General features: G+C 64.7%; 2 protein-coding genes across 3 annotated transcripts; one reads left to right on the top strand and one right to left on the bottom strand.

Moving 5' to 3' along the window:
* The first annotated feature begins 2,623 nt into the window (after positions 1-2,623).
* TMEM179 (transmembrane protein 179) lies at positions 2,624-12,653 on the top strand. Its single transcript, XM_059183293.1, has 4 exons — positions 2,624-2,989; positions 8,354-8,491; positions 9,006-9,084; positions 10,412-12,653. The coding sequence occupies exons 1-4, from the start codon at positions 2,685-2,687 to the stop codon at positions 10,589-10,591; spliced, it is 702 nt and encodes a 233-aa protein (XP_059039276.1). The 5' UTR covers positions 2,624-2,684; the 3' UTR covers positions 10,592-12,653.
* Positions 12,654-12,721: 68 nt separating this feature from the next.
* C7H14orf180 (chromosome 7 C14orf180 homolog) lies at positions 12,722-23,724 on the bottom strand. 2 transcript variants are annotated; one of them, XM_059183294.1, is made up of 5 exons: positions 23,450-23,724; positions 18,100-18,226; positions 16,638-16,767; positions 14,957-15,001; positions 12,722-14,546 (listed from the first exon to the last, which is right to left on the bottom strand). In XM_059183294.1, exons 2-5 carry the CDS (start codon positions 18,208-18,210, stop codon positions 14,353-14,355), a joined length of 480 nt encoding a protein of 159 aa, XP_059039277.1. In that variant the 5' UTR covers positions 18,211-18,226; positions 23,450-23,724; the 3' UTR covers positions 12,722-14,352. The 2 variants fall into 2 exon arrangements, with proteins under 2 accessions (XP_059039277.1, XP_059039278.1); XM_059183295.1 differs by lacking the exon at positions 23,450-23,724 and adding an exon at positions 21,745-21,929.
* Between the last annotated feature and the right edge of the window lie 2,847 nt (positions 23,725-26,571).

Here is a 26,571-nt window from a genome sequence, read left to right as displayed (position 1 = left end):
CTAATTGCAGTTATAGCTGTAATGCTGAGAATTTTCATCTCTTTACCTGATTTAATATGTGCAAATTTTTGAAGTGTTTTTTTTTTAATCATATCTACATAAATTTCTTCTGCTCTTGCACATTTTTTTTTTAATGCATGGTCATTCAGTTGTATGAAATGCCTTTTGGGTGTCTCTTGACATAAACACTGCGTTTTTCTCCTTTATCTGCTGGTGTAATAAATCGTTGACCAGTTTCATAAAGCTTAGCTGTTCTTGGTTTTGTAACAAATGCTACTAGTTCATGTTTTTTTAATTTTTTATATTTTTTATTTGACAGACAGAGATCACAAGGGGAGAGGCAGGCAGAGAAGGGGGGGAAGCAGGCTCCTTGCTGAGCAGAGAACCCGATGTGGGGCTCCATCCCACGACCCTGGGATCATGACCTGAGCTGAAGGCAGAGGCTTTAACCCACCGAGCCACCCAGGCGCCCCTGCTCATGTTTTTGATCACCCTTTACATGGGGCTGTATCCACGTGTCAACATGTAAAAATTCCTACTTTCTTTGCCTCATTCTTCTAATGAGGGATTAGCATTAATGTGATGCTGACTTTTAAAAAAGGAATTTTAGAGTTTTAGTGTTTTTTTAATAAATCAGAGTGATTTCAATAACAAAGAAATTCCCTGACTTATGGAGGTTAAATAGAACTCATCTTTAAAAATTCCAGGGTCTTGTGCCTTTTAAGATGGGAGACATTTAATAATCTTTCCGGCTTATCCTGTAGTTTTCCTGTTGGTCACTTCCTTCTTCACTGACATGGTCTCTATAGTTTTGACCAAACCCTGAAGTTAACACCTCCAGACGTGTTCTAACTTGTCAGCCCCCTGGATCACGGATGGATGGGGTGCCCACTCTTGCCCAAGATGTGTGGAGGGGTGTGGATGCTGAAGCCTATGTGGGCTTCCTTTGGTTGGACTGGGGTCCTCCGTAGAAGGAGAAACTCCAAGTGAACTATCCGAGAAAAGGGCTGCTGTCCCAGACCTGTGTGGGTGGTCTTTAGGGTATGCTTTGAAGTGACTACGAGCTGTGATGTAAGTCACAGAGACTCAGCACGTGGCACCAAGCACAGGAAAGGCCGTTGGAACTCAGGGTGGTAAGGAGAATCCTTACGATCAATGAGATATTGTCTTCCATGCAAGACTGACAGAACTGTAAAACGGACCTGTCTCAGTTTAGGAGACGGTGTCTGTGACACGGATATGGGAGTGAGTTTGTGCAACACGGTTAGACACCAGTCTGGCGCCTTCTGTCAACACTTCCCGTGTGTATAAACCTGGGATGTAGAAATTCCTCTTCTAAGAAGCACCACACAGGTGGGCAAGCAGACAGACATAAGGATGTTCACTCCACGATACTTGAAACCGCAAATATTGAAGAATTAACCAAAGAGGAAGAGTTAAGGAAACACGGCACCATGGTTATTACGAAGCTTATGCAATTATTAAGGAGAATAAAATAGATCTGAGTGTGCAGGCAGGGAGTAACCCCGCTGCGTGTTGCTGAATACGAGGATCAGCGTGCGGAGGGTACCTGTAGTAGGGAGCCTTTGTGTCCATTTGTGAGAGTGTTGAGGTGCTTAGCACAATGTCTAGAAACGTGGTTACCCCGATAGTGAGACAGGGTGGTGTGGGGAATGAGGAGGCCCCGTTATCTGTTCACTTAATGTGTATCTGTACTGCTTGACTTAAGAAAAAGCATATATTACTTTGGCAATAAAACGAAAAGGTCTTTCAGTGCTTGCAACAGAAATGCTGATGTAATTTGAAACCAGTGGGCAATTTCTTCTAGAAGGAGCAGGGCTAGAGCTTCCTCACGGGGAATTGGACTAAACGTGACTTAGTCTTTAAGGGAACCAGACAAGGCATTAATTCTATTAATTAATGCATCAACAGATTCCGTCTCCGCGAAGGCTGTCTTAATGAGGTGCTCGGGGCATCCATTATTTATCTTACAAACACCGACTCAGGGCCCTGCTCGGTCCGGCCGGATAACGGATGTGCCCGCTGAGGGAGCGGCGCTGGACAGAAGCGCACGGAGCTCGCAGGCCGCTCCCTCCTCCCTGCGCGCACCCCTCCCCCCATGACCCCCGGGTTCCCACGGACCCGACGCCCCCAGTCTCCGTCCTTCCCCCTACCCCGCGCGCCCCAGGGCCCCGGATGAGTCCCTGCGGCCCGGCCCGCAACCTCCCTCCCGCCCAGCACTCTGGGCCTCCTGGACACGTCGCCCCTGGACCGCTCAGTCTCCTTTCCTTCCGGGGCACGGGGGGGCTGGGGCGGAGGCCGCCCCCGTAAAGCCGCGCGGGTCGCCCCCGCGGCCGCGAACGGCAGAGTCGCTCTCCCGCGCCGACCTCGCCACACCGCCCTTCCCGGGGGCCTTCCCATCCCGCGGCCCCCGGGGCGCGTCCCTGCCCCCCGCGCACACCCCGCGCGGCCCCCGCGGCCCGGCCCGGCCCCCGGGAGCTGTCCGCGGTGCTGACCGCAGGCGCCGCCCGCGCTCGGCCGCTGCGCACGCGTCCCGGGCGGGGCGCGCAGGACCCGCCGGCGCCGCCACTGCGCAGCCTCCCGCGCGGCCCCGGCCCGACCCGCGCCTCCTCCGCCGCCCCGCGGCCTCCGCCGGCCTCTGCCCCGGCGCGCCCCGGCCGGCCATGGCGCTCAACCACTTCCTCTTCGCGCAGTGCGTCTGCTACTTCCTGGCCTTCGTCTTCAGCTTCGTGGTGGTGGTGCCGCTGTCCGAGAACGGCCACGACTTCCGCGGCCGCTGCCTGCTCTTCGCCGAGGGCATGTGGCTGAGCGCCAACCTGACGGTGCAGGAGCGCGAGCGCTTCACGGTGCAGGAGTGGGGCCCGCCGGCCGCCTGCCGCTTCAGCCTGCTCGCCAGCCTCCTCTCGCTGCTGCTCGCCGCCGCGCACGCCTGGCGCACACTCTTCTTCCTCTGCAAGGGACACGAGGGGTAAGTGGGGGCCCGGCGGCCGCCCTGCCCCGTCAGACGCAGCCCGCGGGCCGGGCGCCGCGCCCCTTCCGAGCCCAGAGCGGCGGGGGCTGTCGGAGGCCCCAGAAAATCAGCCCTGGGCGCTCACGGCCTCCGTGCAAACTGCCCTTTGTCTGCGCGGAACCCGGGGACCATGAGAGGCCAGTACTTTCCCCTTTAAACGTGCAACACCCCCCCCCCCCGCCCCGCTTTGGGCATTAACCAGGCGGCCCCGGAGGCAAATGTTGCATTGTCATCTCTGAGGGGCCCTGGGCCCTCCCTGGCTTGCGGGGCGCAGCGCAGGCCTCCGGGCTGTGGACAGCTCCGCGGAGCTCCTCCAGGCGCAGGGGAGGGACCAGGGCGGGCAGCCGGCTGACAAGCAAACTCCTCATCCCCACGTCCTTCCTCGGGCCAAGAAGGATGATGATGCGACAAAGGCCAGAGGGCACATCTCTAGGCCCACAGGCCTGCCTAGGGACGCAAGACAGGGAGCAGCTGACCACGAGGCGTTCCCGCCTGCTGGTCTCCGTGTTCCTCTTCACCTCTCCCCACGCTGGCACCATGCTGTGAGGGAGGGATGCGGCCTGACCCCGGGTCCTCAGCCCATAGCCTCCCTTGTGCCTCCACCGCTGGGGCCTCCCGGGAACCCAGCCACACCCAGCCCTGCCCCTCATGGGCCTCACAGCCACAGGGGAAACCCGGGCTCCCAAACCCCGCCCCACCCTGGCCCCATCGAGCCCTGGTTGACAGTTCTTAGGGGGTTTTCTTCTGGGGACACGGGAGACAAGCTACAGCTCTGAGGGTCTCAGTGAGTCAGAGGGTCAGGTGGGCACTGTTGAGGGCTCTCCGCTTGGCTTGGGCACGGACAGAGGGGCTGGAGACGATTCACAGGAGTGGTGGGTGAAGAGGCCTGGAACAGCCCAGCGTGGGGACAGAAACACCCAGAGGGGCAAAGCCCAGCAACCCACGTGTGTGAGTTTCAGGGCAGCTCTCACAACACACCACCAACAATTTGTTCTGCTGCAGCCCTGGAGGCCAGAGGCCGGGGGTCAAGGTGCTGGCAGGGTGGGTTCCCTCAGGAGGGAGAATCCTTTCTAGGCTCGCTTCTGGTGGCTGCCTGCAACCCTGAACTTTCCCTGGCTTGGGCTTGGTGTGTCCGATCACAGCCTCTGTCTTCACGAGGCCTCTCCTCTCTCCGTTTCTTCCCGTCTTCTTATAAAGACACTCACCGTTGGACTTAAGGCCCAGCCTCAATCCAGGACGACCTCATCCCGAGATCGTTAGCTGAATGACGCCTGCAGAGACCCCACCCCCAGTTAAGGTCACACACACCGGTACTGGGGTACCAGACACATGTTGTTAGGGTCACAGTTCAGCACACTACACGGAGGTTCTGGATTGAGGGTCTACAGGAAGCCACGTGTCAGTCTGGGGGGGCCTCCAGGTGCTGTGAGGCTGGGGCTCAGCCTAGGGTGAGCCTGGGCCGGTCAGGGGGCCACCCTGCCCTGCCACGGGCCTCCTTCTTCCACAGCGGTGGCTGGTGGCCCCAGGAGGCGTTTGAGATGCCATCTGCCTGCACGTTGTCATGCTGGGTGTTACCCTAGTCAGTGTCTCTGTGCAGATCAGGGTGGGGAAGCCCCTTCGATATGAGGCAGGGTCTGAGGAAGAGGTCGGACAGCAGTCGGAGAGAGTAGCTGGGGTGCTTTCCACCTGGGAAGCCGAGAGCAGTGGGCACAGCCATGCGGGGGCTGTGCTTGGGCCTCAGCTCATGCCCACCACCCCCCCGCCCTTGTCCCTGTAAGACCAGTGGCCTCAAGAGACCCCATTTTACAACTGTGAGATAAGAGGAGAGACCACCGTTACCTTGCTCTCCAGCTTTGAGGCCCGATTTGTGGGAAATGACCAGGACTCCCTTTCTCGAAGGCTCTGGGCCCTTAGCTCTCCCCTCCCTGTTCACAGTCTCTGGGGGTCCCTTTGGGCTCCAGAATCTTGCACCACTGAGCCACAGAGGCCGGGCCCTACCTTCCAGGTCCCCACCAGCTAGACCCTGAGCACCTGGAGGCCAGCTATCTCACAGGGACAAGGGGCATGTGGCAGCCAGCCAGCCATGCTCTCTGTCGAGGTGCCGACCCTTCATCCCGGTTTTCTGGCAAGACTGAGCCAGAGCTCCCCTGGACATCCAGCGCTGGCCCTCCATCTGGGGGGGACCCTGGGCTGGATGAGCCCAAGGCAGGCGTGCACCTCATTTCTCTCTGCGTGCTTAGGGCTGAGCTTGCGAGTCACAAATTAGTGTTTGTTGAATGAAGACAGAAACATGCCTGCCTGTGAGTCGGCTGCCCCACAGCCCACCCTCCCTGGGCCCCCCACCCCTCCCCAGCATGGAGGTCTGCAGGCCCACAGTCTGGCTGAGGGGTCAACCCTTGCTGCCTGTGTTGGCAAGTTCTGGGCCCCTGGGAAGGTTGGGCCTGCCTCCTGTAGCCGCAGGCAAGGTGGGAACCCAGAGAAGCCAATCCCAGCTCAGCTGCTGGGCAGGCCTCCTAAAGCAGGCAGACAAGTGCTGGGTCAGTGGGACTCGGGGCGGAGAGGAGGCTCGGAAAGGCCATTAGAGGGAGCTCGTGGGGCGGCAGGGCCCGTCAGGGACCTCAGCGCCGCTGTCCTGCTCGTAGGCCTAGAGGGCCCTGCCCGCTAATTCTCCAGAGTCCGGCTGCAGAGACCATCCAGGAGCCCCACCGAGAGCAAGGGTAGAACCCTACACTTTGGTCTGTGGGGCGGGCTCACAGCTGGGACCCCGGAGCCTGGGTCAGACCTCGTAGGGTGTGTCCCTGGGCAAATGGGGACCCAGACAGCTTGTGTCCAGGAGCGGACAGGGTGAAAGGAACAGGTGCGTGACTCAGTGGCACCCGTGGCTTCCCGGGGTGCTTCTGGCTGGGGGCGCAGGGGTGACCTGAGGGTGGGCCGCAGGCCTGGCGGTCTGGGGCAGCTTTGTCCGAGTGTGCTGAGCCCTCGGAGTGTGCAGGTGGCAGCAGTCTGTGATTGACGGCTGGGGAGCACTCCGGGTCAAAACCACCCATCTGCTGGCCCACACATGTCCCCCAGCCCGCAGACGCTCCCAGGGCTTCCCGGGATCCGGTCACCATGGAGACGGCACATCCAGGCCGGCACCCTGAGAGGCAGTGAGGAAGAAGAAGTTAACCCAGGCTGTGCCGGCCCTCCTGGTTGTTTGGCTGCTGTCCTGTGGGTCCTTGGGGACTGGAGCGGGGTTATGTTGTGAAATCTGTGGGGCCGGGCCCAGGTAGGCTCTGGACACACCCAGTTCTTCAAAGCTCTGGGAAGCCCAGGCAGGCTCCATGGAAACAGACCAGAAATGGACACAGCAGGAGGCTCTTGGGGGGATGACCGCAGCCGCCCCTTCCCTGTCTCATGGGATGGGGATGCCGTGTTCCTGTCGTCGGAGAACTCCAAGTCATACCTGTGCAGTAGGCATGTGGCTGAAATCTGCAGACAGTCGGGGTTTCTGGCTCTGGGAGGCTGTGGTGGAAACCCCGCTGAGGGGGTGGTGGGGCAGGTCTCCGATGGGAGTGGGGTTGTGTGTCTCAGGCTGTGCTGGGGGCTCCCCAAGGGGTGTTCTGGCCACACAGGGAACAGCAAGCTGCTGGTATGCATCTCTAGGATTCGGCACAGAACGTGGGGCCTGCTTCCCCCTCCTATGACAGGGAGCAGGATTTGAGGTCAGGTGGTGACCTGGCCAGCATGTCCTCTGCACCCTGGCCATTCTTCCTCTAGCTAGGAGGGCCTCCTGGGGGCAGAGGCTTCGCATCCAGGATGCTGGGCACCTGCTGGGCAGGACACCTGGTGGGATGGCAGAAGGCTGTTGGCAGGTGGAGGGCACCTAGGAGACTGCCATCTGGGGGTCTGGCCTTCTGTACTGAGGACAGGCAGCTTCTTTGCTCCCCCTGGGACCACCGTGTTCTCCTCAGCTGGAGTGGCGGGCCATCCAAAGTCAGGGTGTATGTTCTGAAGAACCTCTGCTTTCCTTAGAGCATTAGCTCTGGGAGTGGATTCCCTGAGCCCTGCCTGGGCCCACACTAACCGCAGGGGGCATGGCTGGCCCCCAGCCACCATCTGCAGGGATCTGGCTGCTGACCATGCCCCCACGCATCCATCCCCTGTGGCTACGGCCCGGCCCCACGCATGCAGCTCCGGGCAGCAGGTCCGGGTTCCGGTGACGGCTGGAGCCTGTCCGGGGAGGGAGCACGTGCTCTGGAGCACACCCTGCGGTTGTCACTCTATCTCTTGCCCACAGAAGCTCCCTCAGTTTCCACAGTGACTGGGTGGGGGCTCTGGCTGCCTGATTTACAGAGGGAGAAATTGAGACCCGGAGAGTAACTTGCTGAAGGTTACACAGTTGACCTGAGGTGGGCCGGATTTGACACTGCCTGGTGACAAGCCTGGAGGTGGGGTGGGTCACCATGTACCCCTCTTTATGACCTTAGGCCCCGATGCCGTATTCAGAGCACCCAGGGCCCACCGGATTGTGTCATTCAGGGTTGGCCGTCGGGGTCCCCGCCAGAAACGTGTGGTTCACCCAAGCGTGGCTAGCCCGAGGGGGGCGGTTGGCAGAGACGAGGATGTGGGCCAGGCGTGGACGCTGCAGTGGCCCAGGCACCCACTCTGGCCATGGGGACCACGGAGCGGAGGGTTGGTGGCCGCCTGGAGGGGGCACTGACCTTTGGTAGAGGGACAGCCCACCAGGGACCTCCCCTAGCAGCCCCTGGAGATGAGCTTCCACCAGCCCCGGTCCCCTGCCAGGTCTGCGCTGGCTCAGCTCGGCCAGGAGCCCGGGAGAGGGGTCACTGCTGTGGTCCCCTTGCATGGCCCCTCAGGCAGAGGATGGAAGAGCCCCTAGGGAGGCCGTGTCGGTGTGGCCCTGCCTCCCGTGCTCCCCCACACCTCCTCCCCGGTCGCAGCTGGGCCTTTCAGGCTTCCGTCACACCGCAGCTCCAGGCAGCCAGTGTGGATGACCATGTGGGCACAGGGCCTCAGGGCCGCTGAGCAGGGGAGTGGCCTGGAGAGGTGCTGGTCCTAATGGGCTTGGATCTCCAAACCCAAATGGGTTTGGATCTTGGTTCTGCATCTTGTGGAAGGCCGTGCTGGCAAGCGCTGCCACTTCAGGCCATTGGGAGGCTGGCATGGGACTTTGTGCTGGGGACAGCGAGGGGGACAGCGCGGGAGAGGCAAGTGTCCCCTGGTGGCCCTGCATGGCCCCCTCGCCCCAGCCGGGCCCAGCCCCCAGCTGTCTCCTGGCACTGGCACACAATGACCTTCCTCTCCTGTCCTTTGCTGAAGCTCCTTCCTCTACGCCTTCCTGAACCTCCTGGTCAGTGCGTCTGTGGTCTTCCTCGTCTTCATCGCCAGCACCATCGTGAGTGTGGGCTTCAGCATGTGGTGTGACGCCATCACGGAGAAGGGCACTGTGCCCCACAGGTGGGCCTGGGCCCTGCCCCTCCCTGCTGCCCCCAGTGACGTCCTGAGGCATGAATCCTATTCTGAGCACGAGGTTTTGCTCAACCTGTCCAGGGCTCCCACCTGTGCACACCTGGCCTGCACCTTCCCTGGACCTGCCCCCTTGATGTGGGTCCCCTCTTCACACGAGAGTAAGGCTCCTGCACCCCCGGGCATGGGTCCGGGCTGGGGCACAGAGGCCCAGTGTGCTCAGGGTCCTGGAGACCAGACAGGACCACACGGCGAGGCCCCGCAGATCCCACCCTGTGCCGCCTTCGGAGGTGGGCTGCGGAGAACCGAGCTGGCCTTCTCCTGGGGGTTTGGAAGAGACAGCCTTAGGGATGGGGAGGAGCGCGAGCAGAAGCTTTTGGTTGGAAGGGGTCAGGGATGAGGTCTTTGGGGTCGGGATAGCTGCCTCACTGTTTAGGGGTGCTGCGTGCCGCTCCCTGTGCCCGGTGTCCAACGTCACCTGCCACCCCGTGTCTGGCTGTTTCAGCTGCGAGGAGCTCCAGGACATCGATCTGGAGCTGAGCGTGGACAACTCGGCCTTCTATGACCAGTTCGCCATCGCGCAGGTAGGCGGGGCTGTCCTGGTGGGAGGGGCTGTTGGTAGGCGGGGCTGTCCTGGTGGGAGGGGCTGCCAGGCCGGCCAGAGGCATGCATTGTTGGGGAGGGGGTCCGTTCACTGCGTGCACCGCCTGCCTCCCAACGCCCTCCTCCAGGGGAGGTTGAGGATGGCGCCAGGCCGAGCTGAGTGAGTGATATTCCTGGATTTCCGGGGCTGAGGGGGGGCTCTTGCAGCTGGAGGTGGAGAGGGGTGAGGCCTGGGGGATCCTGGGAGGAGGGGACAGGTGAGCTAAGTGCAGAAGTGAGGTCCAGGGGCTGAGGGAGTGGAAAGGAAACTAGGCATCCCATCCTGGGTCTGCATTGCCAGGGCCGGGACCTTGGTTTCTGGTCCTGGTGCCAAGTGGGCACGCTCAGACAAATGCTGGGAGCTCATGGCTATTCCCTGGCCAGGGGAAGCCGATGTGTCCGAGGAAGGGTGTGGGGGGATCTAGCCTGTGAATTTGGAGGAGCCCACCCCTGATTGCTGTGAGGGGACAGCCCTGTCCCGGCCCTGCCCTTGCGTGAGCTTCGTTCCCTGCCCTGCAGGTGCATTTCAGGGGAGCCCTTTAGCGAGGATGCTGGCATGTCAGGATTTGCTAGTGGTCAGTAGGGGCTTTTTCTCAAAACTTGCATCTGTGTTCAGGCAGGTGCTGTCTGCAAAGGGTGCCCAGGTGGGGCTGGCTCCTTCCAGCTCTGAGCAGGGCTTGCTGGCACCCAGGTCCACTTCTGGACCCCAGGCCCGTGTCTCAGGGCTCACGCTGGCCAGGGGCTGCTCTGAGGACCCTTCCCAAGGAGAGGCGCCCTCCAGGGGCTGGGCGTCCAGTGTGTCTGGAGGGTCTCTGCTGACGTGTGCAGAGACCGCCAAAGACACCCGCACAACATCTCAGTGGCAAATGCTTCAGCCCTAATTTGCGCTAATTAGATTAGAAAGCGAGAGCTGGGTCTGGTGACAAGTAACGCCCAGTGAGAGTCTGGTTGCTGTGGCTCAGGCCTGGTTCTGATGAAATGGTTTCTTTTTCTGCTGTTTGGGAACCGCAGCTAAAGGTCGATTTGTTCCAGCAGCTGGAGAAGGCGGTGTTACGGAGGGGCTCTCCGCGGAGCGGGGCGGGCCTAGCTGCCGGGGGGCCTGGGTGGCCAGAGACCCCGGATGCGTTGTACCACCTGAGTTCGGGGGGGGGGTGTTGGGTGGGTGAGTGAGGAGGCGCTGCGACCCCGTGGGCCCCACCTTGCTCTGGGGCAGGTGGAGGGTGGGTCTGGCTGGCCTCCTGACCCTGCCTCTGCCCTCCCTCTGTGTAGTTCGGCCTCTGGGCCTCGTGGCTGGCCTGGCTGGCCATCGCCACCCTGGCGTTCCTGAAAGTCTACCACAACTACCGCCAGGAGGACCTGCTGGACAGCCTGGTGCACGAGAAGGAGCTGCTCCTGGCCAGGCCGACACCCCGCGCCTCCTTTCAGGAGGAGAAGAGCGCCGTCATCTAGGGGTGGGCAGGGGAGCCGGCCCCCGACGCCCCCCACCCCTGCCCGGGGCTCATGGCCCGACCCAGAGGATCGGCTGGGGACCCTGCCCAGCCCCACCTACCCCTCGCCTTGCATGTCTCCCCTCGGCACTGCGTGACGGGAGTGGCTGCACTCACCCAGCCCCCCATCCCACCGCGAGGGTGGTTGTGGATGGGGGGGCGGGTGCCAGCCCTCAGACAGGGACACACAGGCCCCAGGGTGTCGTCCGGGCCCCACGCGCGTGCAGCACACCTGTCTCGGGGCACTGGCCTGGCGAGCCTGGGCGGGGCGTGTCCACCCTCTTGGGCGCCTCTGGCCCTCCTGCAGGTCGCGCCTCAGCGGCACGGCGTCTCCACCTGTTTGCCCGGGTGTCATTCCGTGCCAGCCCTGTGGCAGCGGCTGGTGTCCCCAGAGTGACCCCAACCCATGCTGACCACCCATCCCTCCTTCTTGCTCCTGAGCCGTGTGTGGGACCTGGGAGCGGGGGGCCAACGGCAGGAAGGAGCTCCCCGGCCGTGTGTTCCCGCCTCCGGCCCTGCGCTTGGCCCACCCCGCTGCAGGGCTGAGTTCCCTGTGCTCCTGCTCCGCGGCCCCCGGCGGCCAGGCCGGTCTCAGGAGCGAAAGCACAGGGTCAGCGGTGTTGCCCGCCGTCCGGTGGTGGCTCTGTGCACGTCCTGGCAAGCAGCCGTGGTGTCAGAGCGGGAAGCCTGCGCCTGGTGCCCCAGGACTGGCTGGGGGAGCCCCGTGGCCTTGCCAGGGGAGGCCCTGGACCCCCATGTTCGTCTCACAGTGTGGGGAGGTGGGGACATGGGCTGGGGGGCGCCCCACCTCCTGGGGATGGGGGGATGGGGCAGCAGCCACTGTGGGCGTCTGCAGGTGCCTGTGAGTGCCGGTATGTTCACGTGCGTGTAAGTCTGCGTGGGGCGGGGTGTGAGCTGGGGCGTGTGTTGGCCGCACACGTGCGTGTGTTGTGTGTGAGCGCATGCACTAGCCTGGGGGTGTGAGTGTGCGTATGTGCGAGTGTGTGAGCGCAAGTGGGATGTGTGCCTGCACAAGTGTGATTGTGAGTGTGTGTGTGTGTGTGTGTGTGTGTGCACCAGAAGGCGTGTGCAGAGATCGGGGTGGGTGAGGACCCAGCAGCTCCTCTGTACCTTCTCCCACTGGGACCCCCCGCCCCGTGCCCTGGGCGCCCAGTGGACGGTCTGCCTTCCCATCCGATGGCGTCCAAAGCACCGAGGCCCCTAGAGGACACGACTCTGTCCACACAGAGGCAGGAAGAGGAGTTGGGGGCCCTGGGACCCCAGAGCTCAGTGACCTCATTAATTGGGGGGCTGCTTGGCTATGGATCTCCTCCTCCCAGGGCTCCCCGGCTTCTGCACCTGCACGCAGCCCGCTGAGTCCTGTCCAGGACTGGGGCAACCCTTTCCCAGGGCTGAGCCTCCTGCTGCTCACTGCACTCCCCGTGTCTGTGCCTTGTGCTGCCGGAGGCTGGTTTGGTCTCCCAAATGGGGGGTTCAGGGCCTCCAGAGGCCGTGGGTCTGGGTCTGTGTGGAGGTGTCTAGTGGGGCGGGCAGCCAGGCTCTGGGAAGGAGGAGCAGCGCCGGGCCATGGGCTCCTGCAACCTGAGGGCCCACTGCAGGTTCGGGTCTCAGGCCGGCAGGGACGTGCGCCCACACTCACCTGTGTCACCCACACAGCTGGACGGTCGTCACGGACCTGCTCGGGCTGGTGGAACCCGGCACCTCCCGATGTCCATGTCTGGGGTCTTAGGGACAGCTGGGCCCTGGGAGCGGGTGGTGGGACCACGCTGTGTGCCCTGCAGGGGACAGGGGTTGGGGGGCCCTGGGGCAGGCAGGACGGGCAGGGCCCAGGCTTCCTGAGACAGGACCCCAGGATCGCGTCTGTGGCGGTGCCTTGCTTCTCCCAGCTGCTGTCGGACGACTCGTCTTTGTTTTAATTCTACTTCTGACGAAATTGAAAGTCATGGTTCTTCCAGTTCAGTGTATGTATTTCTCAAAGTCAGAATAAACACCAGAGTTCCTGAGCCTCGCCGGTCCCCGCCCTGCCCCCTCCGCGCTTCCTGGCTTCGGGACTCGCCTGCCGCTAACACTTAGAAACCTGCGGGCGCGTCCCTGTAGCTTCAGGAACTGACGGGGTCAGGGCCGTCCCTCCTGCGGCCGGACCCTCACGCGTGCGCACATCCCGGGGGCTCTCCTCGCCGCGACGCCCCGGGGGCAAGGGCGGCTGTCTCAGGGTCGTCTTCCCGGAGCCCCAGCTCATGCTGTGCGGACCCTCCGGAGACCGGCCCTTGGCTGAGAGCCCCGGCGGCAGGGTTTCCCCAAGATGCGACCTGGACTAGACCGGGCTGAGCCCGAGGCCTGTGCCTGCCCCATGGGTTCAGGCACGTGACCCAACCTCTCCGAGCCTCGGTTTCCCTGCCTGGAATATGGGGCAGTAACCTGCCTGTCTCTTCAGGGGGTGGGGGTGAGAGAGGGTGGGGGCTGGGGGGGGGCTGGGCAGTGCCGGCGTTGGCGGCAATCACCCTGGTTCCCCTAGAACCAGCTGGAGGGTCTGTGAGGGCTGGGGTTTGGGCCCCCCCACTGCGGCCCTCTGGAGGCTACGGCTCCTGGAGACAGGCCCACTGGGCTCCCTGCTCTGGGCTCCCCAAACCCCGACCCTGGAAAACACCACCCCTGCCCTTGAGGCCTGGAAGGGAAGGCTCCCTGGTGCCCCCACCTCTGCTTTAGCCAAGGAAATCGTCCCCATGCCCCTCCTTTGGGTAAAAACCCCCAGACTGATAAAAGGGGTGACAGTGTGTTTTAATAGAAAATCCGTGTCCCTGCTTAGCCGGTGGGGCTGGACACTGAGGTCCTAACTCCGGGAAGGGGCAGCACCGCACTGGCTGTCCGGTGGACCCCTGTCTGAAGGTGGCTGGGGGAGACGGCGCCTTCCTAGCGGTCCCTCTGGGTGTCCGGCCACAGGCCTCCCTGCTCTGTTCAGGCACCCCCCCCCCCCCGCCGAGTCTGGAGGGACCCCTGGAGTCTGTCGCGCTGTCTCCCCACGGCCTCACAACGCCCGCAGTGGCGTGCTGTGTGCACAGTCCCGGGACGCCGAGCTTCAGCGGCGGCACAGCCTGGGGGCCCCGCACGGGGGGCCGTGCTCTGACGGCGGCGGGTGCGGGCGGAGCTCGCTCGCTCTCAGCCACCACCAGGCAGACCGCTGAGGAGGGGGAGAGCCCGTATGTCTCCCTGGAACACGAGGGGTTCCTGAGGTCTCGGGGCCCCCGAGGAGCGGTCAGGCCGGCTCAGAGGTTGGCGCCCCAACGGCACCAACAAGCGGAGACCCCAGGCCCCCGCCCCGTGTGTAGCGTCGAGAGGGAAGACACATCCAGCAGCCGCACCCACCTGTCTCCACGGGCCTTGAGGTCCAGGCCCCGCAAGCCCCAAGCAGCAAAGGCTAGTGTCCTCTCTGAGGGACCCCACGGATACAGGGCCGGTGTCCCTATCGAGGGGTTCTGCGTGGCCACATCCGGGCCTGGCCCAAGGGTGCGGAGAGCTCCCACCGGGGGGAGGGAGGGCCTGGGGGGCTCTCGGAGGCCAAAGCATGTATGGATTCTCTTTATAATAAAACTGCGCAGTGGAGCCCAACGTGGAGCCCAACATGGGCATCAAGAGGGACTGCCTGTCGGGGCTCCTGCCCCCCCCACTCGGCCAGTTGCAGGCCTGGAGGGGAGCCCGCCCCTGTCAGAGCTGCAGCAGGCCGCGCCAGCAGGAGAGGGCTGTGTGCCTCAGGTACAGGAGCCGGGCCCGCAGGTCGTCAAGGGCCAGCGCCACGGGCTTGGCTCGGCCACAGCACAGACCCAGCACCAGCATCAGCAGGATGCACACGGACAGCCGAAGGAGCAGGGAGCCGCCTCGGGGCTGCAGCCGGCTGGGCGCTGGGGTGGGGGTGGAGGGGGACCCGATGAGCCCCTGCCCGCAGGCCTGGCCCCACAGTGAGGACCCTGCGGGGCTCCCTGCTCCCTGCAGGACTGGTGGGGAGGCTGCAGACAGAGCACGCTTCACCCCAAGTGGGCTCCCTTGGCGCGGGGATCCCTGGGGTGTCTCGCATGGATCCCACGGGAAGTGGACACCCCCATCCTTGCCTGGGGCCTCTGCCAGTGTTGGGCGGGTTCCGAAGAGCCTCCCGTCGGCTCTGCCCCAGCACCCTCTCTGGGGGAAAAGGGTACGGGGGAGTGACCACAGAGGGGCACAGTGTGTCAGGGTCCTGGCTAAGAGAGTGACCTTGCCAGGGTGGGGCGGGGGGCCCTGCTGGAGGCCCTGGGGGTGTGCGAGGGTTCAGACTCACCCCTGGCAGTGGTGGTGGCCGTGGTGGTATCCCTGCCGGCGATGTCTGGGAAGGAGAACCGAGGGTGGGCTCGGGCAGGGAGGGCCCCCCCGGGGGTGCATGCTGCCTCCGCCTGCCCAGTGTCCTCAGGACCCCGCATCTCACGGCCACCCCGCAAAGCTCCCGGAGATGGGCCGAATCAGGTACAGCCACCCCGTTTCACAGGTGGAAGGTCCATGCACCCCCGTCCAGTTCCCCCCCACGTCACCCAGGGGTCCCCCCGGCCTCCCGGCTTCAGGCTCAGGCTGCCAGAACTCGGGGAGCCCGAGAGGCTAGATGCTGCTCTCAGAGCCTGTGGGAGTGTGGAGTGCGGTGACCCCGTGGTGGCTCAGGGGGGCCTGCAGGGGTCCTGGGGCGGGACCGGAGGGGCTGGCACTGGGAGAGGGCCGGGCAGGACTCTCCCTCCTGTCCATCCCCCACAGTGCACTGGGGAGGCCCAGGCCAACCCCTGGACCACCTGGGCCCCGATTCCCCGCCCGCTGAATCTCCGTCTGCAGGGCTGCTGGGAAGCTCCCGGGGGAGTGCGGAGCTGAGCTTGTGGGGGCGAGTGCTGGACCCAGGAGGGACGGGTGCAGAGAGCAGGTGTGAGGAGTCCCATGAGTGACGCAGGGCCCTTGGGAGGCAAGCTGAGACCTGAATGGGATGTTTAGGGTGGGCATCCGGGGAGACATCAGCATGTGCCGCCTGTGAGTTTTACCCACCACTCGGCAGGTCTCAAGAAGCACTTGCTTGGGGGCAGTGTCAGGCCGGATCTAGGCTGCCCCCGCGATTCTGGGCCCTCTAGTGTGTCCTCCCCTGGCTCCTGCTCAGCAGAATAAGGCAAAGTGGAAGGGATTCTGCAGCCGAGGGGCAAACCCCAATCAGCTGACTTTGAGTCCATCTAAAGGGAGAGCATCTTGGGTGGGCCTGGCCTCATCAGGGAAACGTGTAAACAAGAGGGAGTGTCCGTCCGCTCCTGGTCTCGGAGGCGCAGCGCTGCGGGTTCTGTAGCTGCAAGGAAGCGAAATCCGCAAACAGCTCTGTGAGCTTGGACCAGGGCCCCGGGCCTCCGCTGGGAGGTGGTCCCGGCCCACACCTGGATGGCCACCTTGGGAGACCTGAGCAGAGGACCAGCTACACCAAGCCTAGACCCCTGACCCATGGGGTCGCTGTGATAATAAACGTGGGCCGCTCGAAGCTTCTGAGTCTGCGGTGACTTGTTCTGCGGTGGAGCCAGCTGATACAGGGGCCGGTCCCACGGGCAGGCCTGCGGCAGGGCCCAGGGGAGGAGAGGACGGGGGGCGGGGCGGGGCTCCGGGGCTGGGGGATCCGGGAGGCGGGCAGTGAAGGACGCCCGCATGGGGCTGCTGCGGGGCAGCGGGAGGCGCCCAGCGATGGCGGGGGGAGCAGGCGGGGCACTGTCCACTGCCCTCGCTGTACGGGCCCTCCACAGGCGGCTCAGATTTGTTTTTTCCTGCCGGTTCCTGTTTTCGCAACGGTTAGTCTGTGTCTAACCTGAGCCGTGGGCCTGGGTTTTACTGGGGTTCTGTCTGTGGAGACAGGACAGGGGGCAGTGGTCCCTCCCGATGGCCCCCCGTGAGGTCCTGGGCCGTGTGGCTCCCCGCCCCCCGCGCCATGCCTGCTCGCCGCGCTCTGTCCTTACAGTGGACGGCCGCCTCCGGGGGCTCCCGGAACCGCACCCGCCTCGAGGTCCTCTGTGGCTCGGTCCCGTGGCCGCGGCGCTGTGGCCGGCTCCGCCTCAGGATGGAGGGGGGGCACTGCCTGTCGCCCTCCTGGGGACAGGGGTGGGAGGCAGAGGGAAGCAGGCAGAAGTGAGCCCCTGGGGGCTGAAGACAGGGTGCCCTGGCCAGGATCCCTGCTGTCACTGCCAGGTTTGTACAGACGCCCCGGGGGGTGGGGGGGCCCGCTGGGGGGTGCGTGCAGACCCCGTGGACGGGTCCCACCTGCTGCCCCTGCCTGGTGGCTGGTACCAACCCCGACAGGGCACTTCGTGATGCCGGGGACCATGACCGTAACTGTGATTGTCCACCAAGGGCCGTCTTCCTGCCCGAGCCACTACACGAAACCTCGCTGAGTCCTGAAACGCTGGGCCCCAGGTCTCCTCTGTGCCCGGGCACCACAGGGGAAGCCGGGCCCTGAGCCGGGTCTGTCTGAGCTCTGTGCCTGGCTTGTGTCACACTGCGGGCCTCTCACTCACCCGTGGCCACCGGGAGGGGTCTGGGCGTGAGACCTGGGCTGGAGAGGGATAGAGCCTGGACCCAGGTGCCCCCAGGTGTCTGCGCGGGGCTGCCCTCCCACCCACGCTGAGTTTGGAATGTAGAGTTGCTAGACTGCTCTGAGCCTCAGTGTTCCCACCTATAAAATGGGGACAACAGACTGTTCTGAGCTGAGTACACCCGTTTTGAATGGCTCCTGGCTGGGAGGTCCCAGCCACACAGAGCTTGCTGCTGGCCTTCTGGGGGACATGGGACCTTCCTAGTCCTGGGGTTGGGCCCAGCTCATGGCTGTCCCCTCCCCTCGGCTGGAGCTCCTGTGCCCGTGGCCTGCCGCCAGCCTGGCCATGAGCACAGAGGCTAGGTGGGGACTCAGGTCTGAAGTTGGTCCCATTTTGCCCTGGCCTGGGCCTGTCGCAGCGGCACCCTCACAGACCGTCCTGGTCCTCCTCTGTCCCCTCTCCCCCACTCGCAGGCCCTCCTCCCCGAGCTGCAAGGTGACTTCACTGGGGAAGCCTCTGGACTTGTTGCTGCCTTTCTCCAGAGCCTGCCATGGCTCCCGCTTCCTCTGCCTCGCCGGCACTCTCTCCCGGCCCATCCTGCCTGCCTGGGCCGTGGCCTTGCTCCTCTGGGTATGACAAGTGTCCCCCACTAGGGGCCTCTAACCTCCTCTGCCAAACGGAATCTTTAAAGAGCCACCAGCCCCCCCCCCCCCCCAAGTGATTTCCTCTCCTGGGAGTCCTGGGGCCAGGACAGCTCAGGCAAGGACAGGGACTGTGCCTCCTGCCTCTGCTCCCCCTTCCTCAGCCCCAGCGGGAGCCCTGAGGGCTGACCCTGGTGCACTTGGCCTTGGGGTCCCGGTATCAGGGCTTGTCCAGGACCCAGCCTTACCCTCGCTGCCCTTGGCATTGGCCAGCCTGGAGCAGCCTCTTCATTCTTCCTGGTGTGATGTCGCGTCTCTGGCCGGGAGCTGGGGCTCAAGGCTTGCCCTGCAGGCTTCATTTACTGGAACATGGCCCTGAGAGAAGCAGAGACACTATCACTGTCTGAGCGGCACTGGTAGGAGTAGACGGAGGGCCCAGCAGCAGGTGCGGCTCTCCTGCCAGTGCTCCCAGCACCCTCGCCCCCATCCGCTCTGGGGGCCGCGCTGGGCTCCACGCGGCTGCCGGCCGTGACTTAGAGCCAGCCGCCGGCACGGGGCGCTCCAAACGTGTGCACTGACCACGGCATGTGCAGCGTGTGGAGGCGTGTCGGGGAGACCCTGGGGTGGAGGGAAGGGGTCCAGGGCCAGGCGTTGTTGGCTGCGAGGGGCTGGGAAGGCTGCCCCAGAGGGTCTCCTGCTCCGGGAGGGGCTGGAGCTGGTGGGGCCCCCGCAGAGTCTGGTCTCTCTCCGTCCGTCCGTCCCTCCCCAGCCCAGGTCTAACTTCCTTACTAGCTGCAAGGAGGTGCCTCCCCAAGTCCACCGTGAGCATCATCCTTCCCAGCTGTGGCCCCTCTCGGGGGGATTCTCTTTCCCCTGACGGTTCCTGACTACTGAGACCTGCCCTGCCCCTGCTGTGGGCACAGACCGCGCCCGGGGCCCGTGCAGGTGAGGCCGGGCCCTGAGCCCGAGTCCTTCGAGGGCCCCGAGGTTCGGCCCCCCCCCTTCGGCGTACATGTGGGGAAATTGAGGCCACGTGGACACGAGGGGAGTCTCTGTCCCCCCGGAGAAGGAGAGGAGTTGGGGCTGGCACAGGGCCCCTGCTCCCCTTTATTCCCGGCCCAGGCTTCTCTCTGGCTCCCTGGTCTGGGTCCCTGGAGGACAGCCCTGCCCCCTCTGCACACGGCGAACGGCGGGTTTTGTGAGGCGTGTCCCTGTCTTCTGCCATCTAAGGACCCCACCCCGTGTCCAGGGCTGAGAGCGGGGCTGAAGCAGAGGGTCCCACACGGTCCCCACACAGGCCGTCAGGGTCCCCCAAAGGGCGGGCAGCCTCAAGGGGGGAGCGGGCCGCGTGCGGCCTTCCCCGGGGAGACGGCGGGGCATTGCGTGCCTCCCCCGGCAGCGTTGGTGCCGCAGCTGTGCAGAGCCCGGTGACGGCGGCGGTGGCCCGTACTGGGCAGCTTCGGTTACTCTAAAGCGAGCTGTTTTCTCCTCCTCAGCGTCAGGTTATTATTGCAAATGGAATCCGGGAAGGAGCCTGGAGCCCAGGGAGGGGGACAGGGCCGAGAGCGCGGCCTCCCAGGAACGTGTGCGGGTCCCTCAGGTGAGGAGACAGGCCTGGAGAGGCGCGGAGGGCCCCTGCCCAGAGCCCTGCAGCGCCCGGCCCCCTCCTGGGACCGGGACGGCGTCGCGCGTGCGCGTGTGTGAGTGTGTGAGCCGTGTGCGTGCGCGGGCGTGTGGCTGTGAGCGGGGCTCCGTGGCTTGTGTGAGCATGTCTGTGTGTGCGTGAGTGCTTGTGTCTGCGTGTGTGCGCATGTGCGTGTGTGTCCGTGTGTCCGCGTGCGTACACACAGGTGCCATCTGTACATATGAGCGTGAGTGTGCACGTGCAGCACCTCCGCGTGTGTAAGGCGAGGGCTTGTGATCACACAAGCATGTGAGTGCGTGCGTGTGCATGAGTGTGTCTGAGTGTGAACAGGCCGTGCGCATGCGTGTGTGTGGCGTGTGAGGTGTCCGTGGGTGTCTCTGAATCCGGTGCAGGCAGCCGTGTGGGTCCCACGCATTCATCACAGGCCCCGTGTGACCTGCGTGACCTCGGGAGGCCCCTAATTCTCTGCCTCAGTCTACTCAGCCGAAAATAGGGATCACAAGCGCGAGGTCGTCCGCGGGCTTGGGGGGGGCAGGCACCCTGGGTGTCGGGCTTGGGGTGGGCCTGGGACAGTCACTCGGGGACAGTGGCTTTGCTCAGGCGCAGAGCCGGGGCCCCTTGCCAGTGTGCGATGGAAGCCCCGGGCCTTCTCCAGCCCAGTGCCTTTGCCTGGGTCGTCGTCCGCCGTCGGCGGGTCTCCCCCACTCCCCGCTGCCCACCGACTGTGCCCCCCGACCCCCGCCTAGCCCTGTCTCTGCCATCAGTCTGGCTCGGGCTCCAGCTTCCCCTTGAATGTCATTTCCTCCGAGACGGGTGAAGGCCTGTGCCGACCCCCAGGACTGACTTCAGTCCTGGGCTCTGTCTTGCTGTGGCTCCGTGACCTTTCTCAACAGCGTTACTGGCTCCGAACAGGAGGCGGGGACGACTGCTCTCGGCTCCGCCTCCTGGCTCCCCCACCGCCCCCTGGCCGGGCCCCCTCCGCAGGCTGGACTGCCGAGGGCAGGGCCCTGCATGGGAGCGGGGAGGCCTCGGAGCCCGTGGCAGCGGACAGTGTGTAACCGGAGTGCCCTCCCCGCTCAGGCCGCTCGTGACTGATGGGTGATAAAGGGCGGAAAATAGCTCAGGCCTGGGGCCCTGAGTGTCACCACGGCCCTCCCACCACAGGGGACACACCCTGAGGGCGAAGCTTCTCAGTCAACAGCCTCTCCTCTGCTTGAGGGCACATTCTCGCCCCCTGGGGAGAGGGACCTCGGTCCCTGCCTGTCCCCACTTTCCCCGTTGTCTCTAGGTGGGGGGCTGCCTGGCTGGACCTGCCGGTCAGAGCGCGGCCAAGGGTGCCTGAGGCTCAGGGCCTGCCCCAGGCCGGGGCCAGGGGAGCCGTAGGGGGAGCATAGGCTCTCCTGGAGCCTAAGGTCTGGCCAAGGCCATGCGTCCACAAGAGCCCTGACCGTCTACGGGGTTTGGCCCACCAAGGCTTATCCTCTGTAGCCTAGCTCGGCAGCTGAGGCCCACTGTTCCCGGAGCCCCAGCTCTGCACACGGCTCCCACCGGCTCCCACCCGGCTCACCGTGTCCAGCTGCACCAAGCCCCAGGGCTGGGCCACCTGTCCCACCATCGCTCTGTGCTGCTGCCTGGGAGGCTTCTCACTTGCTCCCGGGCCAGGCTGACTGCGTCTCTGCGCCCTGCTCACCCCATGCCGCCGGCCACCCACTGCCTGCTGGTCCGTCTCTGTGCTCTCCAGGGGTCCCTCGGACACCCCACGTAGTGCAGGCCTGTGCGGGGAGGGGCATCCCCCGCTGTGACCACGGGGCGGGCAGCCAGTTCGGAGCCCACACCGGCTCCTGTTGCCCCTGCACGGTGCCTGTTTGCCCGCAGGAGCCTGGCTCGGGGGCTGGAAGAGCTTCCCGGAGGTCCCGGAGCCCTGGGGAGACCGAGGGTCTCCTCCTGAGCCGGCAGGTCTGGAGCTAGAACGAGGGGAGCCACAGCCTGTGCCCGCCCCGCGCACTGTCCGGAGACTCCAGGGGCCGCAGGGCGGGTGCAGGCAGGAGAACCACGCCGGGACCTCATCCCGCAGAGGCCGGAGTTGTGAGCCCCACATACATGCGCAGCCTCCCCCAAGCTCCACACGCACACACACACTCTCACATGGCTGACCCCCCATTCGCTCACACACACCCACACACGCATGGGCCCCGTCCTGGCCCACCCGGGCCCCTGCAGGGCCTACCCCCGGGGTGACCTCACCCACCTGCCCGGCCCCCAGTCCGCTGGCGATGGCATCCTTGAGCAGAGTGGGAACCGGAGCTGTTGTGGCTCCCGGGCCAGCTGAGAAGTTTCCATTACAGCCGTGGGGCAGTGGCCTCTGGACAGTCTGGCCCTGGAGGAAGCTGTCCGCACGGGGCCTGGTGGCCTTGCGTGGTGTTGCCCTGCCTCCCCCCACCTGAGCAGCTTGCCTGAACGAAAGCCGGGGGCTGCTGAGGCCCCAGGACGCACACTTCACTTTCTTCCAGCTGGGGAAGGGGACAGGAGGCCGTGGGCAGTCCCTCACTGGAGAATGGGGGCAGACTGAGGGGCCGTGGGCAGGGGTCCCCAGGAAGGGCCGGCTGCCGCCAGCCCACTCATAGCCCAGGAGGCTGGCTGCTCCCCAGATAACACACATTTCTGACCTCAGCAAGAGGAGAACCCCAGGGCGCGCGTCCGGCTGACGGCTTGCTCCCTGGGCTTGCCCTGATGCGCCTGCCCGGGCAGGGGTGTGGGACCAGGCGCTGTCCTGGCAGGCTCCACAGATGGTCCTCCACGTCTCTGGACATGGGGCAACAGCGGGTCAGGAGGACACTGGGTGTCTGCTGGGTGCAGGGCATGCCCTGGAGTGGGAGATCTTGACCTCGAGAGCCCCAGGCAGAATGGGGCAGGTAGACCCCGGCCACAGGGAGACCTGGGGTGTCACTCGCCCCGAGTTCCGAGCCCCAGTGTAGACTGGAGGTCTACGCCACCATCCAGCACACCATGAAGACGGAGGTGATGTGCTGATCTTCCCGGAGGGGACTGCACACAGTAGGCGCCCAGCAATTGGTGTGTTCTGAGTCGGAGGAGTGACCCACATGCGCGGGGGGCCAGAACGGAGATTAATGCCGATCAGGTCAGCTCACAAAAGGGCCAGTTCCCTGGGGTAACTGAGTGCTGTGGTCTGGGCTAAGTGCCCGGAGTGACTCCATTTCCTGCTCTACCAGGTTGTGGCCGCATAGATCTGCCCTCAGCAGGACCCCAGGGCCTCTGAGGAGGGCTCGCCGGTGTCCGTGCCCAGCCCTGCTGTCCCGACAAGAATCCTGGCTGCTGGCCACTTCTGAAGGGACCGCGTTTGGCTCATGGCCGGGGAGAGCCGCAGAGACGGGTGCCCCGGCTTTGTGGTGGGAACTGCCCAAGCACTTGGGAACCCCACAGCAGCCGGGCCTTGGGCAGGAGCACGGATAAGGGGCTGCAGGGCCCTCCCTTGGGTCTGGCTGGGCCACTGGGGAAGGGCTCAGAGTGCTGGGAACCACCACTCCCACTTTACAGGCAAGGCATGAGGTTCAGAGGGGCCTGGGTCTTCTGGGGTCACTGACCACCCTGGTTTGCTTGGGAATGTGCTCGTTTTAGCACTGAAAGCCCAAGTCCCGGGTGGACGGGATGGACAGCCGCCCTCAGTCTTTGTCCTAGGGCCACGCAGAGTTCTCTGCCCAGACACTGTCCACCTGTCCTCCTGTCCGTCTGTCCCCCTGTCGGCCTGTCCGTCTGTCTACCTGCCTGTCTCCCTGTCCCCCTGTCTGCCTGTCCCCGTTTCCTGTCTCCTGCTTCCTGTCTTCCTCCTGGGCCAGGTTCTCTGCCGGCGTCTCTGGCTGTGAGTCTCCACTCCGGCAGCTTCATTCCCAAATGGGAAGTGAGCTTCCGCCTACCCCCCTGAGCTGGGTCCTCACCTGGCTCCCTCCGGGGTCCGAGAAGCCAGGCTCTGAGGCGTCCTCCAGTGAGAGTGGTTCAGGGTGCTGCTGGCTCACTCTTGGGCCCCCCGGAGAGGCAGCCCAGGGCCCGTGCAACCTCCTGTTGCCTGGGTCTGGAGCTGCCGCCGGCCGGTCCGTGGGGCGAGTCTGCGGCCGGCCGGCGTCCCCGCCCCAGGCCCCTCGGCAGGGCGGCAGAACTTGGCCAACTGGCAAACGCTGAGCTATAATTACCTCTCCCCTTTGGCAGAAATAGCAGTGGCCCCGCGTATCGGCTGCTGGCCCTGGTGTGGGAGAGGACCTGCCGGTTTCCCAGGCCCCGAACACAGACAAGATAAGGGGTCAGTGCCCCGTTCCTGCCCTCCCGGCTTCCGGTTCCAGAGCTTTGCCGCCCTTGGAAAGCTCATGGGTCGGAATCCGAGGCAGAGCCGGGGTGGGGAAGGCCGGAGGGGAGGGGGGCTGTCGGAGGGGAGGGGGGCACAGAGTCCGGCCCCTGCTTGACCCCGCCCCCGAGAGGAGCCCACCTGCTTCCCACCCCTGCACCCTCCCTGTCCTGCTCTGGACACGAGGTCACGAGGCGGCATGTGGGGGTGTGCCCTGCGTGTCTCTGTGCCGGGGCCGCGGACAGTCCGCGTCGGGTCAGATGGCAGACGTGAGGCTCTCTGCGCTTGGCTCTGCCTCCCGGGGCGGAAGTCGCCGAGGACGGGGTGGAAGGTGGCCGGCGCCGTGTGTTCCCGAAAAGCCCTTCCCATCTTCATGTGTAAGGGGACACGGTGTGGTGTCCCTGTTCTAGGGACACTGCCAAGGAGGGCTGGGGACATCGGGGGTCCTGCCGGCAGTTTGGCTTCCTGAGGTCCTGGGACCAGACGATCCCCACCCCCCCTACGCTGCCGTGCCTGGCTGGGTGACGGCCTGCTGCCCCCGGGGCCCACGGGGCCTGACTTCATTGCTGCTCGCCCTGTGGGGGTTTATCGGCACACCCCAAGGCCGGGCCACGCGAGACCGGCCCCCAGCTCTGCTCCCAGCCTGCTAATACTTCCCGGCCTCGTCTGATCAGACGCGCACACGCCTTCATTGATTGGGTTTCATACCCGCTGGTGTCTGCAGGACGAGATAAGGCTGGCCCCGGGAGGCCTCAGAGGGTCTTTGGTCCCTGTGTCCCCGGGAGGTGCTGTGGAGGGCCAGGGCCGCGGGTGTGCTCCCAGGTCCGTTGCTGTCCAGCGAGGGGACCCCAGGCAGCATGCGACTGTCCCGTCAGCTGGAAGCGACCCCTGGCACCCCACCAGTCCTCTGTCTGCGGGTCTCCACTGGACCTTTGCCCTGTGCCAGGCCCTGGGCACACAGCTGTGCCCTCGCTTGCCTGTGGGTTCTCGGGAAGGCAGGAGACATCCCAGTCTCTACGTTGTCCCAAGAGCTGTGAAGCCCAGAAGGCAAAAGTGTTCTCTGGAGAAGCGGACAGACACACACATGCGGGGATGGGAGTCGCTCTGAGGGACGGGTCACCCCGTGCAGGCTGCGAGGCCATGGCCGGCGGGCGGCGAGCCACAGACCCAGCAGAGCCCGCCGTGGGCTCCACTCAGATCTCCCAGGCGGAGCAGACCCGCGTCCCTGCGGGACGGCACGGGGAGCGGATTCTCTCTCTGCCCGAGGTCCTGTGTGCACCCCAACTGATCGGATGAGGCCCACCCACACCGGGCCGGCGTCTGCCCCACGCGGTTCACAGACTCCAGCACCCGTCTCATCTGGAAACACTGGAATCATGTTCCACCGAACCCCTGGGTGCCCGCGGCCCAGCCACGTGGACGGGGAAAGCGAGCCGCTACAGGGCTGATTGCCACCGTGAGGTTGGAGAGGGCCCGGGGGCTCTGTAATGGGGCCGTCTCCGCGAGTCAGCCTGGCCTGGGAGCGTCACGGTGACCTCCAGGTTGTCAAGTGCATGGCCACGGTTCCTCTGTACCTGTGGCCTAGCACTGGCCCTGACCGCCCAGCCACCCGGGGACCGGAGTCCTGCTGGAGGAAGGAACCCTGTGGTGTGTCGGGGAGGGCAGGCAAGGGCCCGATGTGGCCTCTCCCTCACCGTGGCCTGGCTCCAGGGCCGGGTCACATGTGGGCAGGCCACTCCGCCAGGCTTGAGGGGAGACTGGCCGGAAGGGACTTGCCCCTCCTCCGTGCAGTCCCGTGTGTCCTTGGTCACAGGGCTGTGTCCCTCGCGGAGCGGAGATAAGTTTCTGTTGTTTCTTAATGCTCGAATTCCCCCGTCTGTGGTACGTTATTGTGGCAGCAGTAACAAACGACCCTGCTGCCTCAGGGGTGACACCAAGACCGTGGGGCTGGAGGAGTGACACTGGGGACCAAGGACAGGGGCCCAGAGCCTCCAGTGCGAGCGCCGGGCCTGTGGGGTCCTGGGCCCCCAAGCCTCCAGTGCGAGCGCCGGGCCTGTGGGGTCCTGGGCCCCCAAGCCTCCAGTGCGAGCGCCGGGCCTGGGTCCTGAGGCCCTGGCGGAGCGTGGGGAGAAGCCAGAGGGCTCTCACCACCACGGAGGGCAGAGGGATGAGGAGAGGGGAGTCCCTCCCGGACTTGGCCAGAGCCCTTTGGTGGACTGGAGAGTGACGCCTGTGGGTGTGGGGGCTCGGGAGGGAAGAAAGAGGGTGAGGGGGAGGGAGAGAAGGGGCTTTACATTGGAGGGGCTGATGCATGCTCTGGGTGAGACCCCGTGTGGGAGCTGAGGCTGGGGTCCACAGGCCACCCCTCACGGGACCCGGTGGGGCTGGGGACGGTGGGATTTTCTACTGGGCAGAGCTGTCTAGGAGGAGCAGCTGAATGGGAGGTGGTGAGTCTGCCATGACTGGAGGCAAGCAAAGGAGGAGCCTGCCTTTGGGGTCTTGCCGAGGCTCTGTGTGGCTCCAGGATAATGCCAGGGGCGGGGGAAGCAGGGGGGCGGGAAGCGGGCAATGTGGAGCCTGTCCTGTCCGGTCTGTGTGTCCACCAGGGTGGTCTCGACCCGCCGCTGCTGGGACGGATGCTTCTCTGCAGATTCAGGCGGAGGGTCCTGCCTGAGGTCACAGGCCAGCTGGGCCTGGCCAGTGCCCGTCACTCTGGAGCCC

This window comes from Mustela lutreola, chromosome 7 (genome assembly GCF_030435805.1).
Source record: "Mustela lutreola isolate mMusLut2 chromosome 7, mMusLut2.pri, whole genome shotgun sequence".
In the NCBI taxonomy this organism is placed as follows: Eukaryota; Metazoa; Chordata; class Mammalia; order Carnivora; family Mustelidae; genus Mustela; species Mustela lutreola.
The sequence above is the reverse complement of the archived record's forward strand: the minus strand, read 5'-3'. Positions and strand labels throughout refer to the sequence as shown.